Genomic DNA, 25,069 nt, shown 5'->3' on the forward strand with positions numbered 1-25,069 from the left:
AATACTGCAAAGTAATCACTTAATTACAATACATCAACCTAAAACATCTATATAGTGGATGGACAGAGATAATTAGCATTTAGCATATTGTTTACCCAGTGATGAAATATACAGAATTTGACCTTAAACAGTGAATATTAAAACTTGGAAAGTTAAGAAGTATTTTCCCAAAATATTTATATCGATTTTAACCTAAATGTATTTAGATTGTTTTCATAGTTATCACTATGTTATATGACATCTCCAATAATTTGAAGCCATTCAATTCAGAAATGGCCTAATGTAGTTATGTGTAGATCTAAGAGTTTTTATATTAAATGTTTTCAAGTTTGAAAAGCCAAAAGGCTATTTTTTTCTGGCGAGGTTGATATAAGTTAAGGGGATAAAAATCCCCTTCTTGTTTTTACGAAACTAAGATCGTAGTGTTCGATCTTAGTTTCGCTTACTGGCTGAAAAACAAGAAGGGATTTTTATTCCCTTAACTTATGTTTTCAAGTTTGTTCATAATGGCAGAGAAAAAACTGCATATGTTCCATAAAGGTGATTCAAAACATGTGAAAACATGGAGAAAAATAGCATATTAATAAAAAATAAATAAATTATAATAATACATGGGCTATTTTTGAATACTAATTTTTGCATCCTCAGCTTTAGTATATGTTTTTGCATAAACTTTCAGTTTGTACTGATTTTGTATTTGAAAATCATGATCCTGTGTGTATTGTTCCATCATTCTTGCCATCTCATCTATAATTATACTATTCTTATTTCAGTTCTAAAGGTTGTGTGCAAAAATCATTTTGCAGTTGTACTCCCTTATTTGCATTGTAGCATTTTATGAGTAATATCTTATTTGACATGATAAAGTTAACAATTAAGTTGGTTGTATTATATGCAGTGTCAAATTTATGTGTGCATTATAATTACCACCAGGGAAAATGTTCAGTAACTTGCTAAATCATACAACAAATAGTACTAGGCAAATACTAGGCTAATTGATTTCCCTTAGAGGATATAGTAAAATTTGTAAAAAAAAAAAAAACTGAGGTTTCTGTTGATTATTAAAATTACATAATCATATATGATCAGCTTTAGTAGCTGATGTATTGCATTTAAACCCAGCAGTTGTATTCATGGCTTATCATTAGAGAAGCCTAAAAATAATGTAATTATGTATATTCAGTATTATAATACTGGTTTTTAATCCATCATAAAATTATGGATAAATTGCTGTTTAAAGAAAAAAAGTTTATTTCATCTGCTGCATTTTGAGAACAGGTGCTTTGAATATAAGGGAGATGAAATGGTTTCACTGATTTGAGTTTATTTGTCCCAAAATCATTGGAATAAGTGAAACGTGGTTGAATGAAGATGATATCCTAATGGGAATAGAAATGGAAGGATATAGTGCTTTTCATAAGGATAGACAGGGCAAGAAGGGAAAGGAGGTGCTGCTAATGATAGCAGGGAACTATGTTTACATAAGGTAGACATGAAAGAGGACAATAGTGACAATGGTTATGAGGCAGTGAGGTGGAGGTTAACAGGAAAACATATTTAGTTGGATGTTGCTATAGACCAGGGGTGGGCAAGTTTTTCAGTAATAAGAGCCGCATATAATACATTTTTGAATGTTCAAGAGCCGCAGAAAATATTATTTTAAAATTGTATTTATAAATAATAAAAAAAATACAACTATATAGTAGTCCTACTCACCAAAGAAGAATATATTTAATCTCTACTTGTTGAAGGCTTTGATTGATTCTTCATTTGTGCAGTTAATAGTTTAAAATCTGGCTGGTAGGATGTTAAAGCTGTTCTAAGAAGCTCTGTGAGGATAGCACAATGTTTTGACTTGACAAATTTCATCACAGAGAAGAGAGATTCACAGCAGTAAGTTGTCCCAAAAACAGAGAGTAGTCAGAAGCCAGTTTTCTGAAGATTGGGATACTTTGCTTCTGAGATTTGTTTCCAAAAGTCAGTTACAGATGAGCTTTTATGTACTGGCTTCAAACCCACATCTTCCTGCAGCTCAATAAGCTCTGTTGAATAAGCTACTATTGAAGCAGCATCCACAGTAAAAGGCACAACAACAGGACATCCATCAATGATGGCATCAATCACAAAAGGATTCACAAGAAATTCAAAACATGGCTTTAACTTTTTTAGTTTCTCAAACCTATTCTCAAAATAATTATAAAGTGTTTCTAAGTTTCCTTCATATTGTTTCAGTTAAAATTGTCCTCCCATTGTTGGTTAAGCACTCTCATTTCTTGTTCGTCATCATTATCATCATCATCATCATCAAATTCCTGCCATGTACCCTCAAGGGGTGTACAGGATATGACAGTACTACATGAAAAAATTACATCATTACTAACTTCCTATCTAAAATTTTCCTCCAAATCAGTCTGTTACTTGTCAAGACACCAACATTATCAGATCTTATATTTCTATCGTCTAAGGCACTTTGTACCCTATCAGTCCACCTATATCTTGGTCTTCCTCTGGGTCGTTTTCCTGCCAACCTGGCAGAGAACACTTGTTTTGCGAATCTTTCCTCTCCCATTCTATTTAAGTGACCATACCATCTGAGATTAGCTCTGCTAACGCATTCCTGGATGCTGACAATGTCAAGTTCTTTCCTAATATCCTCATTTTTAATATGATATTGCCATTGATGCCATCTGTTCACGCCTCTAATCTTTCTCAGGACTCTCATATCTGCGGTCTCTAGTCTTTGGTCAAGTGTTTTACTTCTGACCCAGCTCTCAGATCCATAAGTTAAAATTGGTTTGAACACAGTCTTGTATACAGCTAATTTAGTGTTCCGACTAATTTCTTTCTTATTCCATATGAATTTATTCAATTGACTTCCCACGATACCAGCTTTGCTGATTCTGTTGTCTATTTCTATATTTAGTTTACCATCTTCAGTAAAAATTGTGCCTAAGTAGCTGAAATGTTTTACTTGTTCCAAAGGTTCTCCATTCACAACACAGTTGACATTTTCAATGATTCTGCCTATTTTCATTGTCTTTGTCTTTTTATTGCTGACCTTCATACCATATCTATTACAACAGCTATTCAATTTAGTCAGAGAATCTTGCAGACTTGTAGCGGATTTATTTAGAAGTATAACATCATCCGCATAAAGCAAAGAGCTGACATTAACATCTCCAATTTTGATATCAGGTTTAATACCACATTCCTTCATAATGTGATCCATATAGATAATGAATAACAGAGGGGATAATGTACATCCTTGTCTCACACCAGATTTAACATTAAACCATCTTCCTGTACTTCAATTCTAACTGCTGACTCACAACTCAAATAAAGACTAAGTATTGCTTGATATAATGCTCCATTGACACCATATAACTGCAGCGTATTGAATAGCTTCTCTCTTGGCACCTTGTCATATGCCTTTTCCAAATCGACAAAACTTAAATACAGATCTTTGTTATATTCCCATGCTTTCTCGACTATTTGTCGTAAAGTGAAGATCTGATCCTGACAGCCTCTATTTGGCCTGAATCCAGCTTGTTCTTCACCAAGCTTTTCTTCCACAATTCTTCTCAACTGTTTCTCAAGTATACTTGCATAGATCTTGCCAGGAACACTCAGTAGGGAAATACCTCTGTAATTCTCACATTCAGTTTTATTTCCCTTTTTATATATGGGTACTATGAGAGCTCTACTCCAATCATCGGGAATTCGTCCCTCTGTCCAGGCTTTCTGAACTATGCAGTGCAGCCACTGTAAGACTCTTATACCACCATACTTCAGCATTTCTGGTCGAATATCATCTACTCCTGCTGCCTTTCCACATTTCAAGCCTTTGATGGCTTTTTCTACTTCAAGTATGGATATGTATTCCTGACTGCATACCTGGTCAGTGTTTTTTATCACTGTGCTGTCATCACTGCTTGTTTCATTTAGCAGTTTTTCAAAGTAATTACTCCATACTTCAAGGATATCTTTTTCTCCTGTTTTCATTTCACCTTTATCATCTCTAATTCCTTTTACAGCACTCTTTCCTCCATTCCTAAGCTTCTTCAACAACCTCCAGAATATTTTGCCACCTTCTTGATATTTATTTTCTATATTCTTGCCAAAGTCCTCCCATGACTTTTGTTTAGCTAGTTTTACACACTGTTTAGCCTTCTTACATTTGTCTCTGTATTCTGTAAGAGTAAAAGCTGACTTATTTGCCAGGAACTTTTGATATGCTTTCTTCTTTTCCTTCACTGCCTCTTTAACTTCCTGTGTCCACCAGGGAGTTCTGATTTTTTTATCTTTGCACACAACCTCACCACATGCCTCTCTGGCAGAATCAATCAATGTTTCCTTCAGAGTTTGCCACTGAATCTCCAAGGTTTGATTCCTGTTCTCAAACTCTTTCATTTTCTTTTCAATAATATTTCTGTATTTTAGTCTACAGTTTACACCTGAGAGCTGCTCAACTTTTATTCGCTTTAAAACTTTCTTACATGTTATTCTTTTCAATATGAAATTCAATTTTATCCTGCTCAAGACTAAATAGTGATCACTTCCAATTTCAAATCCTCTGTACACTCTGGTGTCCTGCACCAGGGAGAAAACATCACTATCAACAATAACATAGTCAATGAGACTTTTCTTATTCCTAGCCTCTTCTCTCCATGTGAATTTGTGCACATTTTTATGTTGGAACATGGTGTTAGTAATAACCAGTCCATGTCCTGAGCAGAAATCCAACAGATATTTGCCATTATTATTAGCTTTGCTCTTTTCTCCAAATTTTCCCAAAATATTTTTGTATGTCTCACAATCATTTCCTACTCTACTATTTAGATCCCCAACAAGGACCAACTTTTCATTTTTCATTGTGTCAGTTGCTTTTTCTAAAGCCTCAAAAAATTCCTCCACTTCTACCTTAGTAGAACCTTCTGTGGGACCATAGGCACAAATAAGTCTCATTGTCCAGTTCCCCATTCTCATATTTGCCCACATTACTCTACTTGAGACTGACTGCCATTCAAGAAGATTAGCCTCGTATTTTGTGTTGAATACTATGGCTACTCCTTCTTTTCCTTGATTATCATTGCCTGAATATAACATTTTGTGTTTATTGCTCAGAAAGATCTCACCAGTTTTGGTCTTTTTTGTTTCAGTCACCCCTATTATGTCGATCTGGTACTTATCTAATTCCTCAGCTAGCTCCATTTCTTTGCCATTCAGGCTTCTTTCGTTGATAGTACTGATCTTTAACTCTGGTGATGTTGAGTTGGGGTTTGTTTTCAGATTTGTTCCAGTAGCTGACTTTTCGCTGTTCGCCCTGGTTCCCTGGCGAAAACAACGGGGGCCTTGTTTAACCGGGCGACGCCCCAGCCGGCATGAAATTTTGTCATGTTGTACCATCATTTTTTATTTTGGTTTAACCAATAAGAATACAATTTGGTCGGCTAAATCCCAAATTGCCAGCCCATCCTCGTTCGTTCAGTATCAAAGTAGATACCCAACAGGGTGCACCACGAGAAGGTGAGGATTGGACATTAGGTCAGAAGCCCTGGTCGGTTCTCCGCATTCCTTTAAAGGCTATGTGGAGGTCTCCTCTCAGTTATACAGCTTTGACCCTTAAGCACCCCTTTCTTGTTCGTATTTCCGTTTTATACTCTTCTGTTGCTCAGTCATTTTAAACAAGGGTTTTATAACTTTCACTAGAATCAATCTTAATTATTTATTAATCAGAAAAGTACTTATCTACACTAAAATTCACTAGTAATGTTCTGCTACCACCACAAGCGCATAACTTGTGTGTACTGCATGAAGAGTGATGACACAGAGTCCAGGCAACAGAGGCAGTGGGTAATGCAGCGATCATAGTACTCACTTTTGGAACTAATTTTGGCAGGAGCGACACAGGCCATAAAATGTCGAAACACTTTTTACCAACCAAATACGATAATAAAATCCACATTAACAACCCTTTTGGCCAGTACCATTTAAAAGCTAAAAATGTAAAGTTTCAAAATATGTTTCTTACTTATCTTTAAAGCATTTATGAAATAAAATACTCTAATATTGGTATATACTATACTACTATAGATTATTAATATAAAAGTTTAGAAAAAATGGCAATGAAAACCAATATTGTCTCTGGAGCCGCACATAGCAGCTTTGGGAGCTGCATGTAGCTTGTGAGCTGCAGTTTGCCCATCCTTACTATAGGCTGAGGAATGTGGAAGGTGGTGATGAAGAAATGTATAAACAACTTGGGGTTAGTGAACAAAGGAAGGGTTATTATTATGGTGATTTTAATGCAGACTTCTATGAGGAAAGGATGTGGAAGTACAAGGCTGGTGAATATGACAAGCTTAGGAGATAACTTGGAGCTATAGCATGGAATGAGGAGTTGAGCGATAAGGAAATAAATGCTACTTGGGAACTGATAAAGAAATACCTAACAGTATCAATGTGTGACTATTCCGAAGGTCAAAGGCTGAATAAGGTAGGTGTAAAATGGATGAATGAGGGGCTTAAGCATCAAATCTAGAAGAAGGCACTCTGGAGGCAGTACAAGATGAATAATGGTAATAATCAGTTACATGAAAAGTATAAAGAAAACTAGGGTGACAGTAAGGACAACAACGAAAGTGCAGTACAAGCAGCAGAAATTAGCAAATCAGGTGAAGAAAATCCTAGAGAGTTTTCCAGATACGTGGCGAGTAGAAGGAAGAATAATTATGATAAGATGATATCAATTGAGAAAAATGGTAGAATGGTAACTGCTGCAAAAGGCAGCTTATAATATATCATCAGTTTCTTGAGAAGGGGTGTACAGGATACTGTAACAGTACTACATGATTAAGTTTCCATTATTGATGTCTTACCAATAGCCGTTTCAAATTATTCTGTTACTTCTCAGTATCCCAGTATTATCAGATCTTATATTTCAGTCTTAGCATACTACTAACTGCATTAGTCCACCTTGATCTTTGTCTTCCTCTGAGTGTCTTTTCCTGTTATCTTGGAATCAAATGCCTGTTTTGTAACCTTTCCTCTCCCATTCTGCCTAAGTGTAGATCATTTAAATATACACATTTAACTTTACTACAGTGTGTCCATAGTGCAGTTGCATCCTTCACTTGGAAAAGATCTAGGTTCATTTCTTGCCATGACATAAGAAATATTTGTAGACATTTTCAATAAAGATGAGTAACTTAATCTCAGAGTTTTCTCCCAGAAACTAGTTTTCCCCTCTCAAAATATGCAAACCAGCCAAAGAACTTGTCATTAACAAAACACTTATATAGGATGGTGTAGTGTAGAGTAGCTTCTTTATTGCAATAAAAAATATTCTTCCCCCCCCCCAAAGTTTAATATATTTCGAATTTTAATTTTCCAGAATGAAAATTGTTTAAATTGAGCTTATATGATATTAAAAAGTGCATATGAATAATTGATTAACTTGATTTTTATTATTAATAATAAATAATTTATAATTAAATAATTTATTTTTACCGATGACATTTTAGTACAGCAATCCCTCGATTAGTGCACCTAATGTGTTCCTTAAAACAGGTGCATTAAGCGAAAACGCACTAATCGAATATCATAACCTATGGGAAAAAGTATAACTCATTCCTCAAATTTCTTTTTAGAACCTTAATTTTTTTATAAAAGAATTAAGGTATGTCTCAGGGCCTAGTTAAAGGAAAAACCATGAAGCTGAAAGACAATAAACCATATTCATAATATAAATTTTATTATTCTACTTCTTAACAAAGAATTGAGCTAACATAGTTTGGCAGGCATTTTTTTTTTTTGCCTACAACTGACAACATGGCCCTATTGTATTTTCTACTTTTCTGCAAATTTTACTGCTTCTCTCTTCATCAGGGTCAGCCTCTAAGCATTGCTGCTTAAAAACTTCGATTTTACGAAAAAGTATTTTCAAATTGTTTCTGTGACATCTCTTTTGGCTGACTATCAGTCGTTAAATTTTCTTGATATTCTTCGGGATCTTTCTGCTGTGCATCGAAATTTAGCAGGTCAGAATCACTCAGTTCTTCAGAATGAGATTTAATTAACTCTTGGACGTTATCATTGTCAATCTCATCAAAACTCAGTTCATGCCCATGTTGGCATTTTCTCAACAACATTATCCATTTCATTTGAAAAGCTTCCAAAATCTTTTGCACAATGTGGAAGAATCTGCTTCCAAATGGCTCGCATATTGCTAGCAGTAATTTCATTCCAATATTGATGAATATTTTCAATAGCAGATTTAACATTAAATTTCTTCCAGAATTCTGCTAATGTCATATAATTCTCACCAGATGTTGCTTCTATTGCCTGTTTAAATGTTCTTCTCAGGTAGTATGCCTTAAGATTGCGATAATCCCCTGGTCCATAGGTTGTATGAGAGAAGTTGTATTTGGCGGTAAAAATTTGGAACATAGTGTACATTGAAATAGTGTAGTATGCCATTTAAAAATAACATTTGTAAAATGTTTTAAATCGATAATTAAATTACTTTATTTCATTCTGGTGAGTGATTTAAAATAGTTAGCCATAAAAGAAAAAAATTTAAAAAAAAAAATAAATAAAAAAATCAGCTAACGCCTATGTTGTTCCCGTATAGGGAGTAGGCGGGGCCATTTACCCTATCTAACTTTGGAGACTGAGTGGGCAGTTCAATCTCCACTGGTAGCCAATCAGAGAGATAGCTGGCCTAAGGCTATCACATTCATCGGTACGCAGTGAAGAAGGCGGCAAGCTAGTGCCACCATCTTGTGGTCTCTAACCCTAACACGATATTTTTAATGTCTGAAAATAGTGTGGGTTCTACGGTCGATTTTATTGAGTTTACGGGACGAAAAACCAGAGTTTCCGGGAGAAAAAACCCGCTAGCCCGTGCCAGAGATCGACTAACTCAGAAACCGGCCGAAAAAAAGCTTAGAAAAATTTCCTCTAGTCGGCAACTAGATTCGAACTACCAAATCCTTTCTTCGTGCGGTTAAACACTGTAGAGCGCAAACGCCACTTCTACTGAGCTACACAGGCTCTCATAAAAATGTATAGATAGAAAATCTGTAACATTTATTTTTAAGATGTATATAGGTGCACTAATCAAATTTGGGTATCGAAAAAAATGACGCACTAATCGAGGGATTACTTATGTCAAAAAGTCTTTTGAAGAAAAAAAAAAAAATGATGGGGGAAAGAATAATGCATATATAATGGATTTTTTTATATACTTTAAACTTTTTCGTTATTTAGTGATAATTTTTTTAATTTTATCTCAAAAATATTTATTTGATTTCAACAATTACAATTTACAGCACAAGAATCTAATATATGGGAATTAGAAGAACGTCACATGCATGAAAAGTACCAACTACTGAAATCTCAAGTTAAAGATGTATTCTTTTTACAAAGGCATCAAATGCTAGTTCGTCATGACAAGGTATTTACAATTATTTTTTTTTAAATTATGCATGAAACATCCTAACAATCATCATTCTTAAAATGAACAATATAACTTAAAGTTCTTGTATTTGAATTTTTTTTTAATCATTAATCATGTGAGAATTGTGTTTCATGCATAATCCATACAGTAAGTGAAATCTGCTTCCTTTAAAATCTGTATGCTGGCATTTGACCAGTCTATCCTTCACTGTTTACCACAAGCTTACACATAATGGCTAATAACTGATGACTTAAATCCAGTTAGAGTTGAGACCTATCATTGTAGTAATACTACTAACAATATTTCATGTGTCAGCGAGTTTGAAGCAATCTGGTGTGAAGTGGAATCTAACAAGAAAAATTACATAGTGGGGTGTTGTTACAGATCTGGTGGATTGGTTGCTAGTGATGAAGAAATGGCATCACCAAATAGAAAAGATGAGCACGAAAAGAGTAATCATAATGAGAGACTTTAATTATCCAAATATTGATTGGGTAGCAGTAGAATTTCATGAGAAGAATGAAAATGCATTTATTGAGCTGTTGCGGGACAACTTCCTCAAGCAGCATGTGACAGAAGGAACTCGAGGTCAGAGAGTGTTGATTTGATTATGGTGTCAAAGGGCATTTCAGTTAAAGACGTAACTATTCTGCCTCCACTTGATGACAATGATCATGCGGTACTCTCTTGGGAAGCGACCAAGTTTATGAATGTTGCATTCATAAAAGGTTACATGCTGAACTACAAAGCAGGACATTATGACCAACTGAGGAGTATACTGAGCTCACTGGAATGGGATCGGAAAAGATCAGATTGCTTGGTGGAAAGAATATTGACAGTGCATGGGAAGCATTTAAACAATAGTTAAATGATGCGATATCAAAATGTGTCCCGAGAGTTCGAAGAATACATAGATTAGGAGTCAAATGAATGTGTAATCTTCTTAAGCAAGAGATTTGTAAGAAAAGGACGATGTGGAAGGAATCCTGTGTGCATAAGGATGACCTCCGTGATGAACGTTATACGCAGCAGGCTAGAATAGTCGCAACTGTTGTATGGAAAGCAAAGTCTGAGTATGAAAAGAAACTGGCTTTGCGTGCTAAAGACAACCCACAAGAATTCTATCGATATGCTACAAGTAAAAAAAAGAATGAATATGAAAGAATAACTCTTCTAAATCCAGATGGTGTGAGGATTACAGATGCAGAAGAGGTTGTTCAGTTAATGAGTGCCCATTCTGTTAAAAGCTATCAACATGGTGAATGCAACATTGAGTTCACTGTTACCTCTTCACTAGACGAAGAAACGCAGGTGTGTGAGGCCCAAGATATTAGAACTGTTGCACAAATTGAATAAAAATTTAGCAATAGGGACTGATGGAATATCAGCACGTGTGCTAAAAGAGTGTTCAGCTGAACTGGCCATTCTTTTGACCAGGATGTTTAATATGAGTCTTGGAACAGGGAAGATTCTGCAGGAATGGAAGGAATGTATATAGTAATTCCATTGCACAAGAGTGGTACAAAGATCGACTTATCCAACTTTCAACCAATTAGTATCCCTGGAGTGGTGATTAAGATTTTAGAAAAATTGGTTAGGGCTCACATTCAGAAATGGGTTGACAGTGAATCTGTAATTTGCAATGAACAACATGGGTTTACTAAGGGAAGGTCATGCTTTATCAACTTGTACACATTCTATAACAATGTTACCATTGAACTAGACAAGAGGAATGGATATCAGTGTATCCATTCATTGATACTTTTGGATTTTACTGAGCTTTTGACAGAATACAGTATGGTAGACTTTTGCATAAATTGGAGAAAATGGGTTTGGGTTATACAATATTAGCATGGATAAGAGGATGGCTGACTGAAAAAAAAAAAAAAAAAAAAAGTGGTGTACCACGAGGATCAGTACTTGGTCCACTGTTATTCAATCTGTGCATTAATGATATTGGGAAGGATTTGACAAGCGACATGCAGTTATTTGCTGATGGTGCAAAGTTAGGCAGGGTAATCAGGAATACTGCTGATATGCAGTCTTTGCAGAATGATTTGAATAGACTGGAATTGTGGGAATGGGTAAATGGGTGTCAGTAAATGTAAAGTCATTCACTTCAGCATGATTAGATATCCAATGTCGTATTATATTGGTACAATTAGGCTAGGGATCTTGGAGTGTTAATAGATAGGAAGTTGAAGTTCAGGGGCCATGTGGCATAGATTGCAAACACAACTCAAAAGATAATTGCAATGCTGTAAAGATAGGGATGATATTTCCTCTTTACAAGGCTTGATAAGACCTCACTTGGACTATTGTGTGCAGATCTGAGCTATGGGTTTCCATTGTGATTGATTCTGATATATTGGAGAGAGTACAAAGGAGAGTGTTAAAAAATATCAGGATTGTGGAATACTGATTATGAAGACAGATTGAGAATTTATAGACTGCAGACACTAGCAAACAGGAGAAAGAGGGGTGATATGATTGAGACTTAGAAACTTCTGAAAGGGTCATACAGGATTTCAATTGATGGGATTTTTCAATTTATGGAGGGTGGGGGAAGGACAAGAGGGCATCCTTGGAATTCATGTGTAGAGGCTTAAGTGCTGTGAGGACATCATGATGGAGGCTTAATGGATTTTTTACAACACTCAAAAAGAATTAAATTAGAATTTAATACTTCCTATATTTCGTCCTAGTCACTAGGACATCTACGGGGATTACAAAAACACTTAATGTAACATGCACACACAAATCTTACAATACTGAGCTCAACCACTTGGGTGACACTAAAGTCCTATCTAGGTGGAGCGCCCTCTAAGGGCAGTAGTAGGTGGCCTGGAATGCAAGGTGGGACCTCTGGTGATGAGTGTTTCCCAAATCTTCGGAAGCTTAATGCAACCATATTTATCGAGATTTGGTTGGTTTCTGAGAGCTGCTGCTTCTAAGAAAAGTCTCTCTTTCTTGAATTTGCTGTGGTGGAGCATGGTGGTTTTTCTTCCATGATACTCTGTGGGTGGTGTCCAGAACATGGTCAGCCAAGCCTGAATGGCCATAGTTGTGTTTACAGATGTAAGACTTGTGTTCCTCCAGGCAGATGGATGCTGATCTGCCTGTCTGTCCAAAGTACGCCAGCTTACAGGAACAGGGTGCTTTGTAAACTCCAGGCAGCGAGAGAGGAGGGAGCTGATTTTTCGTAGAATGGATAAGGGTAGCAAGTTTGCGGTAGGGCTTATATGCTGTGTGTACATTCCAGGCCACCTACTACCGCCCTTAGAGGGCGCTCCACCTAGATAGGACTTTAGTGTCACCCACGTGATTGGGCTCAGTATTGTAAGATTTGTGTGTGCATGTTACATTAAGTGTTTTTGTAATCCCCGTAGATGTCCTAGTGACTAGGATGAAATATAGGAAGTATTAAATTCTAATTTAATTCTTTTTGAGTGTTGTAAAAAATCCATTAAGCCTCCAACATGGCATCCTTGGAAGCTGAGAATGAAGACTGCCAAGAAGGGTATGAGGGCTAGATTTTTCTCTCAGAGGGTGGTGCATGGTTGGAATCTATTGTCTTTGGATGTTGTGAGTGCAAGCAGTGTGAATGAATTCAAGAATAAGTATGATAGCTGGTGTGTGTAGTATGTGGCCTCCCTCGATGAGTCTCTGACTCCCTGGAGATCTCCCTTAATAATAATAATATATACGTGCTAATTTGTATCACTACCTTTCACAAAAATTACAAATTATTAGCAATACATTTATAAATAATAGCTATAGCAAAAATATCAAAGTCCTTAAAAAAATTCATATAATATAGTGCTAATTTCAGGTGGTATGGTCACTTTAGCAGAATGGGAGGGGAAAGATTAGCAAAACAAATGTTCTCTGCCAGGTTGGCAGGAAAAAGACCCAGAGGAAGACCAAGATATAGGTGGATTGATACAGTAAAAAGTGCGTTAGAAGACAGAAATATAAGATCTGATAATGTTGGAGTCTTGACAGGTGTAACAGATTGATTTGGAGAAAATTGTAGATAGGAAGTTAGTAAGGATGTTAATTTTTCATGTAGTACTATCATATCCTGTACATGCCTTGAAGGTAAAGGTACATGTAGGAATTTGATGACGATGATGAAAATGGACAGTGAAACTGACTGTGCCTATATTCCATCAGAAGGTTCTAAACAAGTAGAGGAATTTTTCAAGTCATTAAAAAAAAAATTTATATTAAGGAAAAGCTGGTTCTTTTTGGAAACCTAAACTGCAGACTTAAGAAATGAATCCTAAGAAAACAAAAATGTTTTCAGACAACTTAGAGGAAAGAGCAAGCTAATAGTACTATAAAATACTTGAATCTGGCATTAATAATGGTATTTAATGCTGCATTAAATAATAATTAAGGCTAATAATGCTGGATTTCTCTTTAGGACATGGAATATTTATTACTAACATTATTATGTTTCTATAAATTCATATGGAGTATGAAATACATAAAATTTTATTGGCTATGGTATATTTGGGATTTGAAAAAGGAAGTAATTACCACTGAGTTTGTGGGAGGCCATTTGCAAGGATAGAAATATTAGAATTTCACGATGGAATTGAAGAAGTAAGAAATAATTCTGGAAAAAGAAGAAATCATATTGAAAGTTCCTGGCAAACAAGTAGTTCCTCTCTGGTAATACAACAAATAATGTAGGAGAGCTGTGTGTAAAAGTAGATTTTAAAAAATCATGAAAAAAATGGCAAAAGGTTATGGAAACGATTGAAAAATAGTTTAGAAATGAAACAAAGGAACTGGGAATGCTAAAAGTGACAAATTTTTTTGGATGTCTGGAATAATTACTTAAATATATTGTTTTGAATGTGAGTGTTATGGAAGCACTGTCAGAAAAAAAAAGAGTAGAAATATTTAAGAGCAATGTAATCAGGTAAGATACTTGAAACTCTGAAAGTTTAACCATTGTCAAATCATGGAAATATAACAAGGATTTGTATTTAAGATTTTTGATCTTGAAAAGACATGATATTTGCCAAGGGAAAAAGATGTTCAAAATGCTATGTTATATTTCCATGATTTGACAATGGTTAAACTTTCATAGTTTCAAGTATCTTAGCATACACCCTTATTTTCTACCTGATTTTGCATTAAACCATCTTCCTGCACCTCTTTCAATTCTACCGGCTAAAGGTTGGTTGATTGGTAGAGCCTCTGCTACTAATGGCTCTCGAAGGGGATCCATCGTTCAATGCTGTTACCACACTCTCCCTCGATTATTATTTGACACCTCCAGGGAGTCCAAAGACTCATCGAGGGAGAGTGTGGTAACAGCATTGAACGATGGATCCCCTTCGTGAGCCATTAGTAGCAGAGGCTCTACCAATCAACCAACCTTTAGCCAGTAGAATTGAAAGAGGTGCAGGGAGATGGTTTAATGCAAAATCAGGTAGAAAATAAGGGTGCATGCTAGCCCTATTGTTATTCATAATCTATATGGATTGCATTATGAAGAGGAGTGGCATTAAGCCATATTAAAATAGAAAATATTCATCTGGGCTAATTAATTTAAACATCTGGTGGTATCTTCCTAAATAAATTCAACAATTCTACAGGACTAACTGAATGTAATAATTGCTGTAACAAGTTTGATATGAAAATCAGTAAAAAGATGAGCTATGAAATATTAACTATGTCCTCAGTGGAAAACTTGTAGAATAAGTAAAACATTTCAGCTAATTAACACATTTTAGTGAAGATAGCAAATTAAATTTGGAAATAATAGAATAAGCAAAGCTGATACTGTAATTAGCTATTTAAATAAATTTATATGGAACAGTAAGTGATTCAGAACAATAACCTGTCAATACACTGTCCTGTATACTAATAGCACACTCAGATTGTGTGAGTTGAGTTAGGAATAAAATATTTCATCAGACTAGAGGCCATGGATAGTGAGAGTTCTGAGAAAAATTAGGGGCATGAGCAGGTGGGATCAATAGCACAATCATATCTTCATATTTGATATAACTCTGCCATTGATGCCATCTATTCAGTTCCCAAATTTTTCTCAGAACAGTGTCTATGGACTCTTCTTTAATCAACTGTTTCATTGTTAATTTATTGGTGGCATTTTGTACAGAGCTAATCTAAGTTAATATGGTCATTACTTAAAAAGAATGTTTGAAGAAATCATAACAAAACAAGATTTTGATAGAAAAAATACTTAGAGGAAGATCAAGATCAATAGAAAATGCAGTGAGTACTCAAATATTTGTTGGACCTTACTAAAATGTAAGGTCCAGCAGTATTTGAGTCCTTATAAATAGCAGATTAATTTGGAGGAAATTGTTGATAGGAAACTAGTAATGATTATTATTACTACGGGCAACTCCAAGGAGTCCTTAGACTCATCGAGGGAGGCTCTAAACATCATATCAAGAACAACTATTCAGCATTTCCACAGTATCTATCATACTCTGCTTTGAACTCATTTACAGTCATGGCACTCACAACAAACTCTGGCAGCTTATTCCACTCATTCACCACTCTCCAAGTAAAAAGCCTAGTTCTAACACCCTTGCCAACTACAATCTTGTTTAGTTTCCATGGATGGCCCCTTGTTCTCCTATCACCAGACCTATTCTGAAAAATTTCCTCTGAATTAATCTTGTAAAACCCTTCAATAATTTGAATGTCTCAATCATATCACCCCTTTTCCACCTATCAACCAATTTCTGTAACCCACAGATCTTCAATCTGTTCTCGTAAAGTTCATTCCATAGACCAGCTATCATCTTGGTCACTTGCCTCTGGATTCTCTCTACCTCCTCCCCATTAAGAAGAAACTCAGGGCCCAGTTCTGGGTACAGTAGTCAAGATGGGGTCTTATCAAGACTCGATAAAGAGGAACAATAACTTGCTTATCTCTGCTCATCAGAGTATTCTTCAGTAACCAAGTGATCCGATGAGCTGATTTAGCCACTTTTGCTATGTGTCCCCTAAACTTCAACTCCCTATCCACCAACACACCCAAATCTCTGGTTTTGTCAACCTCCTGGAGTACAGTTCCACCAATGTGATATACTGCTGTTAATTTTTTCATCCCAAAATGCATAACCTTTATTATTACACTTTGCTACATTAAACTGTCACTTCAGAGCAACATTTAGCATCAGAGTCCTTTTCTTCACTTAAAACACCATTAATATCAAATTTCTCGATCTTCTATAACTACTGATCCAAACTTGATACACCTTCTGAGCTTCTAACAAGTGAAGATTTTCTACAGTCATCACTGTAGAAAATCTAGAGGACTATTACTGTTACTATGAGATTCTGTTATCTTCTCAAGCTGTGTGGATATAGAGGCTCCAGATTCATTAACCACGCTACCGGCCAGGACGTATATATATGTCCAACTTTCCATGGATGCAAAGTGAATATTAAAATTGTAATACCATTGATATTACATTGAAATATATGATGGATATGAAGCGAATGAGGATGTATATTTGATGCATAATGGCCAGTAAGGTGGTTAACAGTATTTTGCAAAGATGCATTATCTTCTAGTTTAATTCCAAAAATAAAAGCATAACACATAGCTAGACGGAACTAGAAATCAGCATCCCATGGATGAAGTTGAATGCAATTCTGAAGACGTAGTTCATCTTGGTATCTTTTTGCATGATGATGATGGACAGTTGCCAAAAGATTCCATGATACTGTGTACTGACTTGAGTTTGAGGATTCTGAATGTAAAGATAAGGCATGTTCCAAAGCTTCCTTTAGGTGCTCAGCATGTAAAAGTGACTGTGATAATCCTGCTATATAGTCTCTCCTTAAGGCAGTATTTGAGAAAGTTAATGATTCTGATGCCTCTAAACATTTCTTAACATATGGTGTTAACTTAATCATGTAATATTATGATTGAGTGGCAATGGCAAGGTTTTGAAAAGAATATAGAAAATACCATGAAAATGACAAATTATTTTGGGATACATGAAGAAAACTTAAAAATGAAGGATAGTATACCACAAAAAGAGTCCATGATTATAAGCTGAAGATGAGGGTATTCATATTCTAGAGTATTTTCTTTGTTAAAAAAAAGTGTGTTAAATGAGATATCAAGTTATAGAGAAAATAATGGTAGAAAATATATGTCCAAGAAAAATGCATTGAGGAGTACATAACTACACTTCAGCAATGAAGCCATTGGAAATGTTGTTGAATTAGATATTTGACTTGAAATCTCATATATGGACATACACTATCTACCAATAATTGTCTGGACACCCCTGTTATTTGAAGTTATGGAACATTCCAGGTTTGCTATAATAATAGCAGGAAGCAGTATTTCATCATACTAGTTGAATACAGATGGTATGGCAACATGATGTAAACTCAGTGACTTCAAGAGAGAGGTCAGATTGGTGGCATGTCCATATGTGCCATTGCTGCTCAGCTGAAGCATCCAGAATCAACGGTTGGCAATGTGATTAACAAATGCTGATGTTCTGGTGTCAGTAGTGTAGGAAAACACCCAGGACAACCACTGAAAATGATTGACAGGGACAGGAGGGCTTTAAAATGGATGGCGTGCAAAAATTGGCACAGACCACCTGTGATGAGTGCCAGTAATGTGAACACTAACACTGTATGAAAAGAACTCCATTTACTGGATTTCTGTGGAAGAGCAGCACACAAGCCAAACATCACTACAACGAATAAGATGTCTGGCCTAGTGCAAAGAATGTGTGAACTGGACAGTTGACCAGTGGAAAATTGTACTTGGGAGTGGTGAATCAAGTTTCACCTGTTTCCAGTCTGATGGCAGGGTGTGGAGGCAGCCTGGTGAATGCTTGTTACCACAGTGCGTTGTACCCACAGTAAAGTTTGGTGGAAGAGGAGGAGCAATGGTGTGGGGTGCATTCAGCTGGTTTGGAGTGGGACCACTGATCCTTGACCTTGATATTCTGGATAATTAGGTGCTGCCTACACTGTGGAGTGTTTATGGAATGGACCCATGTTACTATCAAGACGACAAAGCCCCATACCAGAAAGCTGCAGCCTTATGGAATAGTATGAAGAGATGGATGTTAAATGACTGCCCTGGCCTGCAAACTCCTGACCTCAATCTCATCGAACACCTGTGGGATGAATTGGAATGACATTTGAGGTCCAGAGCAGTATGTAGTCTATCTTTTGCTGAACTCATTGCTCCTTTGATGGAGGAATGAAGAAAAATTCCATCTGAAGTCTTTCTGCACATTGGGGGAAACCCTTCCTTCGAGGGTGCAGAAGGTGATCAAAGCCAAAAGTGGACAGGCGCGATATTAGGGTTGCCCTCCTAGTATCAGTTGTAAATTACTAAAGTGTCCGGACAATTATCATCATCAAATTCCTGCTATGTACCTTCAAGAGGTGTACAGGATATGACAGTACTACATGAAAAAAATTACATCATTACTAACTTCCTATCTACAATTTTCCTCCAAATCAGTCTGTTACTTGTCAAGACTCAAACATTACCAGATCTTATATTTCTATCGTCTAAGGCACTTTGTACCGTATCAATCCACCTATATCTTGGTCTTCCTCTGGGTCGTTTTGCTGCCAACCTGGCAGAGAACACTTGTTTTGCTAATCTTTCCTCTCCCATTCTATTTAAGTGACCATACCACCTACCACCTGAGATTAGCTCTGCTAATGCATTCCTGGATGCTGACAATGTCAAGTTCTTTCCTAATATCCTCATTTTTAATATGATATTGCCATTGATGCCATCTGTTCACGCCTCTAATCCTTCTCAGGACTCTCATATCTGCGGTCTTTGGTCAAGTGTTTTACTTCTGACCCAGCTCTCAGATCCATAAGTTAAAACTGGTTTGAACACTGTCTTGTATACAGCTAATTTAGTGTTCCGACTAATTTCTCTCTTATTCCATATGAATTTATTCAATTGACTTCCCACCATAGCAGCTTTGCTGATTCTGTTGTCTATTTCTATATTTAATTTACCATCTTCAGTAAAAATTGTGCCTAAGTAGCTGAAATGTTTTACTTGTTCCACAGGTTCTCCATTCACAACACAGTTGACATTTTCAATGATTCTGCCTATTTTCATTGTCTTTGTCTTTTTATTGCTGACCTTCATACCATATCTATTACAACAGCTATTCAATTTAGTCAGAGAATCTTGTAGACTTGTAGCGGATTTATTTAGAAGTATAACATCATCCGCATAAAGCAAAGAGCTGACATTAACATCTCCAATTTTGATATCAGGTTTAATACCACTTTCCTTCATAATGTGATCCATATAGATAATGAATAACAGAGGGGATAATGTACATCCTTGTCTCACACCAGATTTAACATTAAACCATCTTCCTGTACTTCCTTCAATTTATCTGCTGACTTAAACTCAAATAAAGACTAAGTATTGCTTGATATAATGCCCCATTGACACTATATAACTGCAGCGTATTGAATAGCTTCTCTCTTGGCACCTTGTCATATGCCTTTTCCAAATCGACAAAACTTAAATACAGATCTTTGTTATATTCCCATGCTTTCTCGACTATTTGTCGTAAAGTGAAGATCTGATCCTGACAGCCTCTATTTGGCCTGAATCCAGCTTGTTCTTCACCAAGCTTTTCTTCCACAATTCTTCTCAACCGTTTCTCAAGTATACTTGCATAGATCTTGCCAGGAACACTCAGTAGGGAAATACCTCTGTAATTCTCACATTCAGTTTTATTTCCCTTTTTATATATGGGTACTATGAGAGCTCTACTCCAATCATCGGGAATTCGTCCCTCTGTCCAGGCTTTCTGAACTATGCAGTGCAGCCACTGTAAGACTTTTATATCACCATACTTCAGCATTTCTGGTCGAATATCATCTACTCCTGCTGCCTTTCCACATTTCAAGCCTTTGATGGCTTTTTCTACTTCAAGTATGGATATGTATTCCTGACTGCATGCCTGGTCAGTGTTTTTTAATCACTGTGCTGTCATCACTGCTTGTTTCATTTAGCAGTTTTTCAAAGTAATTACTCCATACTTCAAGGATATCTTTTTCTCCTGTTTTCATGTCACCTTTATCATCTCTAACTCCTTTTACAGCACTCTTTCCTCCATTCCTAAGCTTCTTCAACAACCTCCAGAATATTTTGCCACCTTCTTGATATTTATTTTCTATATTCTTGCCAAAGTCCTCCCATGACTTTTGTTTAGCTAGTTTTACACACTGTTTAGCTTTCTTACATTTGTCTCTGTATTCTGTAAGAGTAAAAGCTGACTTATTTGCCAGGAACTTTTGATATGCTTTATTCTTTTCCTTCACTGCCTCTTTAACTTCCTGTGTCCACCAGGGAGTTCTGATTTTTTTATCCTTGCACACAACCTCACCACATGCCTCTCTGGCAGAATCAATCAATGTTTTCTTCAGAGTTTGCCACTGAATCTCGAAGGTTTGATTCCTGTTTTCAAACTCTTTCATTTTCTTTTCAATAATGTTTTTGTATTTTAGTCTACAGTTCACATCTGAGAGCTGCTCAACTTTTATTCGCTTTAAAACTTTCTTACATGTTACTTACAAATTCAATTTTATCCAGCTCAAGACTAAATAGTGATCACTTCCAATTTCAAATCCTCTGTACACTCTGGTGTCCTGCACCAGGGAGAAAACATCACTATCAACAATAACATAATCAATGAGACTTTTCTTATTCCTTGCCTCTTCTCTCCATGTGAATTTGTGCACATTTTTATGTTGGAACATTGTGTTAGTAATAACCAGTCCATGTCCTGAGCAGAAATCCAACAGATATTAGCCATTATTATTTGCTTTGCTCTTTTCTCCAAATTTTCCCAAAATATTTTTGTATGTCTCACAATCATTTCCTACTCTGCTATTTAGATCCCCAACAAAGACCAACTTTTCCTTTTTCATTGTGTCAGTTGCTTTTTCTAAAGCCTCAAAAAATTCCTCCACTTCTACCTTAGTAGAACCTTCTGTGGGACCATAGGCACAAATAAGTCTCATTGTCCAGTTCCCCATTCTCATATTTGCCCACATTACTCTACTTGAGACTGACTGCCATTCAAGAAGATTAGCCTTGTATTTTGTGTTGAATGGCTATTCCTTCTTTTCCTTGATTGTCATTGCCTGAATATAACATTTTGTATTTATTGCTTAGAAAGATCTCACCAGTTTTGGTCTTTTTTGTTTCAGTCACCCCTATTATGTCGATCTGGTACTTATCTAATTCCTCAGCTAGCTCCATTTCTTTGCCATTCAGGCTTCTTACGTTGATAGTACCGATCTTTAACTCTGGTGATGTTGAGTTGGGGTTTGTTTTCAGATTTGTTCCAGTAGCTGACTTTTTGCTGTTCACCCTGGTTCCCTGGCGAAAACAACGGGGGCCTTGTTTAACCGGGCGACGCCCCAGGCGGCATGATATTTTGTCATGTTGTACCATCATTTTTTATTTTGGTTTAACCAATAAGAATACAATTTGGTTGGCTAAATCCCAAATTGCCAGCCCATCCTCGTTCGTTCAGTATCAAAGTAGATACCCAACAGGGTGCACCATGAGAAGGTGAGGATTGGACATTAGGTCAGAAGCCCTGGTCGGTTCTCCGTATTCCTTTAAAGGCTATGTGGAGGTCTCCTCTCAGTTATACAGCTTTGACCCTTAAGCACCCGGAAAATTATTGGTAGTGTATATGAAAGTCTTACAATAGTAACACTCATCTAAAATGCTTAGTGAGATATCAGATCCCAAATGATTGTGGTATAGTTTTCATTTTATAAAAAAGGGAAATAAAAGTGAATGTAAACATTTGAATTTCATTTGTTTTCTAGAAAAGATTAATGCAAGCATTTCTCAGAGAAGGTATGAAAAAATTGAAATTATATTGCTGCAAAACATAGCTGTATTTACCTTACAATAAATAATTTAATAATTATGGTAAATCTGGCTTTTCTGATCATGTCTTGGACACAGAATTGACTGGAAACAGTTAACATCTGTTTCTTATATGATACAACAACTTGGTATGAATGCAAATTTAAAGAAGCCTGCAAAATTTTAATTAATGACCCTAATCTCAACAGTAATGATGGGCTAAAAATCTAGCATTTGGATGGCACAACACACTCAACTCTTTTGTTTCAAGCAGGTCGTAATACTGTAGGTCTCTAGCAATCTTTTACTCCAGGACTAGGCATTAATTTAACAATAACAATGTCAGCCCTTATTTTAAATCTTGATTAGGCCATCACTAACAACAGCATTTATTGGTATTGTTAAGAGGATATGATCCAAAAGATATCAAGTCATTAAAATGGGACTATAGCTTTGTTGTAGTTTTTTTTAACTGGCAGTCAGGCTAGTAAGCTAACTATTGAACAGATAGGTATTAGGTTTGGTATACACTACGTAGATTGTAATGTAAACTCTCTCTCTTTCTCTGTGTGTGCGTGTGTGTGTGTGTGCGCGCGCGCGCTCCATATGACCTTAATGTGAAAGTTGAAATGTCAGGAAATGTAAGTTATTCTCTAACATGGTATAGTATGCCCACAGTTTGTACATCTCTGCTTGGCAACTTGCCAAGAATAGTCGATTCATGCTGAAGGGGAGAAAGATATGAAGGGCGTACGAATTGGTTGCAACACGCGAAATCACGTGCTTTATAGATAAAATTTTCCAACTGTTATACAAGCAACATAGTTAACTACAATGATCATAAAAGAGAAATTAATTTTCCGACGTGTAATAAAAAACAACTCATCCCACAATACGGACTGATTACCCTATTATCAGAATGGATTCTTCTCCTGTTGACATGCACAGAAGTGTCGAAGGGTCTTGAAAACTGCAGTCTCTATAAGTTTATCATAATGAATGGTTGCAGATGTTATCTTTCTGCTTTGTAAATGAGACATGGTATACAGAGAAACAATATATCATCTCTAATTAAGTTGCAACTTAGCAGTTAGAATTGAAAGATGTATAGGAAAATGGTTTGCTTGCATAGCAGGTGGAAGTAGGGTTTTATGCTACCTGCACTTATAATTCATATGTACAACATTATAAATGAAAGATATTAAACCCAATGTCAATACAGAAGGTTCTTGAGAGTTCCAGTATAAATAGACCACATAAGTCTAAGAAAAGCAACATTATTAAAATGCTTAGACAACATGAAATAAAAGTAGCTTTCACCCTGAGATCACAAGATTTTTACATTCCTAGAAATCAGTTGTTTATAAAATTACTGTCCAGGTGGAAAGTTCTGTCGCTTGGTTACAAAGTTTTACTTTGTAACCAAGTGAAAGAACATAATTTTTTGTCAAGTATAATTTACTGTTTGTGCTTCAAATGTCATGTAGGATAAACAGAATGAGGATATCTCTAAGGATAATCCATAGAAATTTGCATATCATATAACCAATGAAGGTCATCCTTTTTTTCTTTTTGCAGAAAATGGAAATAATACATATGGATCTTAACTGCTTCATCAGAAAATTCATGGACTTTCAGAGATGTTGTGCACATTACTTATTGTGTTGAGTAGAGGTGCCATACACATTTACTCAGTGTAGTTCAGCATGTAATCGTTTCTGAATGGAACATTCAAAAACTTAGCAACTTCCCAAATCATTACTGCATGATTACTGTCACCAACCAGAGGCAGAATAGTTACATCTTACTTAGAAATCTTCTTCTGATGCTATTTAATCCTTGAGTTACTTCTGTAACATGCTGCTGAAGGAAGTTGTCTTGAAACAGCTCAAGAAATTCAGTTTCATTTTTCTCATGAGATTTCATTACTACCCAGTCAGTGTCCAGATAATTAATGTCCCCATTACGGTACTTATTTTGCACTTATCATAATCTCAAAATGCATTCTTTGTCTCTAGCAACCAATCCACAAAGTCTGTAACAGTACCCCACTATGTATTTGATCTTGTTGTAGTCTACCTCCCAACAGGTTATTTCGCACTCACTTCTTCTTCCTCAGCTTATCCCACTTAAGTATGGTCGCTGTTCTTAATGAGTCTCCTCCACATTCTCCTGTCTTGGGCTGTAACCACATCTAAGTTCTTCATTCTCATGTCCTCCTCCACCACCAGCTCCCTCCATCTCTTCTTTGGCTGCCCTTGCTTCCCCCCCCCTCCTCCTCCCTTGCACATCCATCTGCATGACCGTTCTTCCCACATACTCATCACATGACCAAGCCATCTCAACCTTGCCTCATGTATCTTCGCTCTTAAGTTCAGAACTTTCACTGTTCACCCTTACATAGTCATTTCTCAGACGGTCCTGTCTGGTCACACCACACATCCACCTAAGCATTCTCATCTCTGCTACCTCTATCCTGCTAATGTTATTTTTCCTCAGGGCCACAGTTTCCATAGCATACATTATAGTTGTTCTCACCACTGTCCTCTAGATTTTTCCCTTTAGACTGACAGCACCCACTTATCACATAACACTCCAGCCATCTCTCTCTCTCTCCATTTCCTCTATCCAACATCCCATTTCGTTCTCAGTCCCTTGATCCTCTTTCATTGTTGAATCTATCTAAGTAT

General features: G+C 36.3%; 1 protein-coding gene across 1 annotated transcript in view; it reads left to right on the top strand.

Moving 5' to 3' along the window:
* The window catches only part of LOC150110552 (serine/threonine-protein kinase 10-like), a 283,018-nt gene that overhangs the window by 238,500 nt on the left and 19,449 nt on the right, over positions 1-25,069 (top strand). Inside the window, exon 18 of the mRNA XM_090399708.1 lies at positions 9,333-9,457. Within this exon, the coding sequence (XP_090255834.1) occupies positions 9,333-9,457 (125 nt within the window). The remainder of the gene's footprint in view (positions 1-9,332; positions 9,458-25,069) is intronic.

This window comes from Typopeltis vanoorti, chromosome 1 (assembly GCF_054136105.1).
Source record: "Typopeltis vanoorti isolate ZY-2024b chromosome 1, IOZ_Tvanoo_1.0, whole genome shotgun sequence".
NCBI lineage: Eukaryota > Metazoa > Arthropoda > Arachnida > Uropygi > Thelyphonidae > Typopeltis > Typopeltis vanoorti.